Source organism: Brachyistius frenatus, unplaced genomic scaffold (assembly GCF_029030835.1).
Source record: "Brachyistius frenatus isolate BFR_SWC_R1_liver_20210118 unplaced genomic scaffold, ASM2903083v1 Contig_71, whole genome shotgun sequence".
Lineage (NCBI taxonomy): Eukaryota > Metazoa > Chordata > Actinopteri > Embiotocidae > Brachyistius > Brachyistius frenatus.
In genome coordinates, this window is record NW_027210670.1 from 568,489 (window position 1) to 571,101 (window position 2,613).

General features: G+C 39.6%; 1 protein-coding gene across 1 annotated transcript; it reads left to right on the forward strand.

The window, feature by feature from the left end:
• The first annotated feature begins 515 nt into the window (after positions 1–515).
• Positions 516–1,819, forward strand: LOC138626192 (homeodomain-interacting protein kinase 2-like). The gene is made up of 6 exons (XM_069707682.1): positions 516–569; positions 666–847; positions 934–1,060; positions 1,219–1,329; positions 1,454–1,528; positions 1,635–1,819. The coding sequence occupies exons 1-6, from the start codon at positions 516–518 to the stop codon at positions 1,791–1,793; spliced, it is 708 nt and encodes a 235-aa protein (XP_069563783.1). The 3' UTR covers positions 1,794–1,819.
• Positions 1,820–2,613: the final 794 nt, after the last annotated feature.

Sequence of the window (2,613 nt, forward strand, 5' to 3'; positions counted from 1 at the left end):
CACCAGAGAAGAGGTAGGACTCTGTTCATTTTGATGTCAGGGTGTGAAAGATATTGTTTAGTCAGAGGGGCAGTAAGTGGCGAGAATGGAGTTAGTTATATATAATAACACGAGTGCAAAAAGGCAAATCTCATTAGTTAGCTATTAGACAAGACATTCTTTTTTTTAAACTATTAAAATATATATATATATGTGTGTGTATATATATGTGTGTGTGTGTGTGTGTGTATATATATATATATATAAAATTAGAAATGTAAAGATTTCTGTAGTGAGTCTGAAGCACAGTGTAACAGTCTTTCTTTCAATACTGTCCGACCCTGACCATGTGAATTATCAGTAAAAATCTAATTCTGTCAAACTTACCATGTCTCCAGATTTCTATGATGAAAGTCTTGAAGCGCCACAACCTCGACCAGCATAATATAGTCAAGTTTTATGGTGTTTTAAACTTGACTTGTGGGATAGTGCTGGTGTTCGAGGCGCTGGATATCAGCCTCCACAAGTTCCTGGCGATGCCCAGCGGTGGCCCTCTGCTCCTGGGTGACATCAGGACCATCGTCCAGCAGGTATGAATACAGCACCATCCGACAGAAAGCCGAGCAACGAACACTTTTAAACCACCCTGCAGTCTCTGAGTTGTATTTACGATCTGGTTCTTGCAGATGGCCGCAGCATTAGAGGCGCTGAAGAGCATCGACGTGATCCACACCGATGTAAATACGGAAAACATCATGCTGGTGCGTCATCAAAGACGGCCCTTCAAAGTGAAACTCACAAACTTTGGCCAGGCCATTCCCACATCTAAAGCTACCAAGGGCAGGACTCTGCAAACACTTGGTTTTAGGTAAGGTCTACAGGAACACTGATGCACTTTGAATACTTAAAATATGACAATGTCCCTCACTCTGTGATGTTTTCTTTCACAATCAGATCTCCAGAAATCCTCCTGGGCCTGCCCTTTTCTGAGGCCATTGATATGTTTTCACTGGGCTGTGTCATGGCCGCCATGATCCTTGGCTGTCTACTCTTTCAAGAAGATGACCATGAATATCTTGCAGTAAGTCATTTACTCCAGTTGGACTCTTTGTCCACTTTGTTGTCTTCCACATGATGTTTACAGGCGTAAATAACTTTGTATGTTGGCAGCAACAGGACCGATTGGCATTATCAGACAGACAAAAAGGTTAAAGTTGCATGGCTTTGTTTCATCTGCAGCTACGAGAGATCGTTGAACTCCTGGGGCAGCCAGCCGACCACGTTCTGGACAAAGGGAAGCACACAAAGAATTATTTCAACAGGATTAAGTCCAAAACCTGGAGGCTCAAGGTACGGCACGATAAACCTCTATCTTTTCATCTTTACCAGTGTCTCTAATAACGGAGACGCCACTCCCCAACATTTAACAGTTGATCATTCATGTATATAAAGAGTAACTTGAATCTTGTTTTAGACCCATGTGGATTATTGGGGATTTACAAATGTAGAGGAGAGAAGCCGCTTTCAAACTCTGGATGATCTGAAAAAGGTAAGCACGCAGGTTTCTTCCTCTCACTTTCATTGTTATTATTTATGACTGTTTTCTCAGGACTCATAAGGGTGACTTAACCGATGGTGATTTCTTCCTAAACTAGGTGTGTCTGGAGAAGGAAGAAGACGTCGTGTCTGAAGATGCCGAACGATGCATCGAGCTCCTGAAGGCCACGCTGAGAGTAGACGTGACCGAGAGGATCAGTCCCAGTCAAGTCCTCACTCACCCGTTCATCACGGAGGACTTCCACCGCTCTCAGTAAGTAGAGGTGGAAGAAGTGTTCAATCAAAGCACCACAAACACTTTTCAAAAAGGATGCAATAAATAGTATTAGTTAAGGGAGTAATAAGTATTAATTAACAATGAATTCATGTTTAATAATCATTTACTAATGGTGTTCATGTTACAGTAACTAAGGTTTTAATTCATACTTTATTTCATGTGTATGAAGATGCTCTTAAATAACAGTTAATTAATAGAGTAATAATAATTAAGTAACCGTTAACATGCATCTTGTTAACATGTATTAAGGGTCTTCATGTTGATTTGGGTAAGAACTGATATTAGTACATGGCTGTTAAAGATGTTCAATAACATGGATGCTTTGATGTTCATAACTGTGTCATTTCATGTCGAGAAAACTTTGTTGTTTTCTTATGAATGTTTGTTTGAGGATGATGATTGTAGCGGTCCATCCTCCAAATCAGGAGTTCAGTTTGGCTTCAAGTTTTAAATCAGTGGTCACACTCCGTTAGGTTTGCTTGTTTCTTTAACTTCACGCAGACGTTCCTTCACTTCTATTCTTTAAAATGTTGTGGATATCATGTAGGCATTATTTAACCATAATTGGAGCTTTTATTAATGCTCTTTGCGACCCTTATTATAAAGTTGACCACATGTATCCCATAAAAACTCCCTGTTGTGAAAATCGAGTTTTAATCTTAATCAGATAGTTTTGTTTTGTCTTAAATCTCATTCGCCGGATAGTTCTATTATCCACTGTGTCCAATCGTTTTTCAATCTTTCAAATAAAGGTAATAGTGTTGAATGTACAGTAAGTCCCTCTGAAATGTATTTAAATA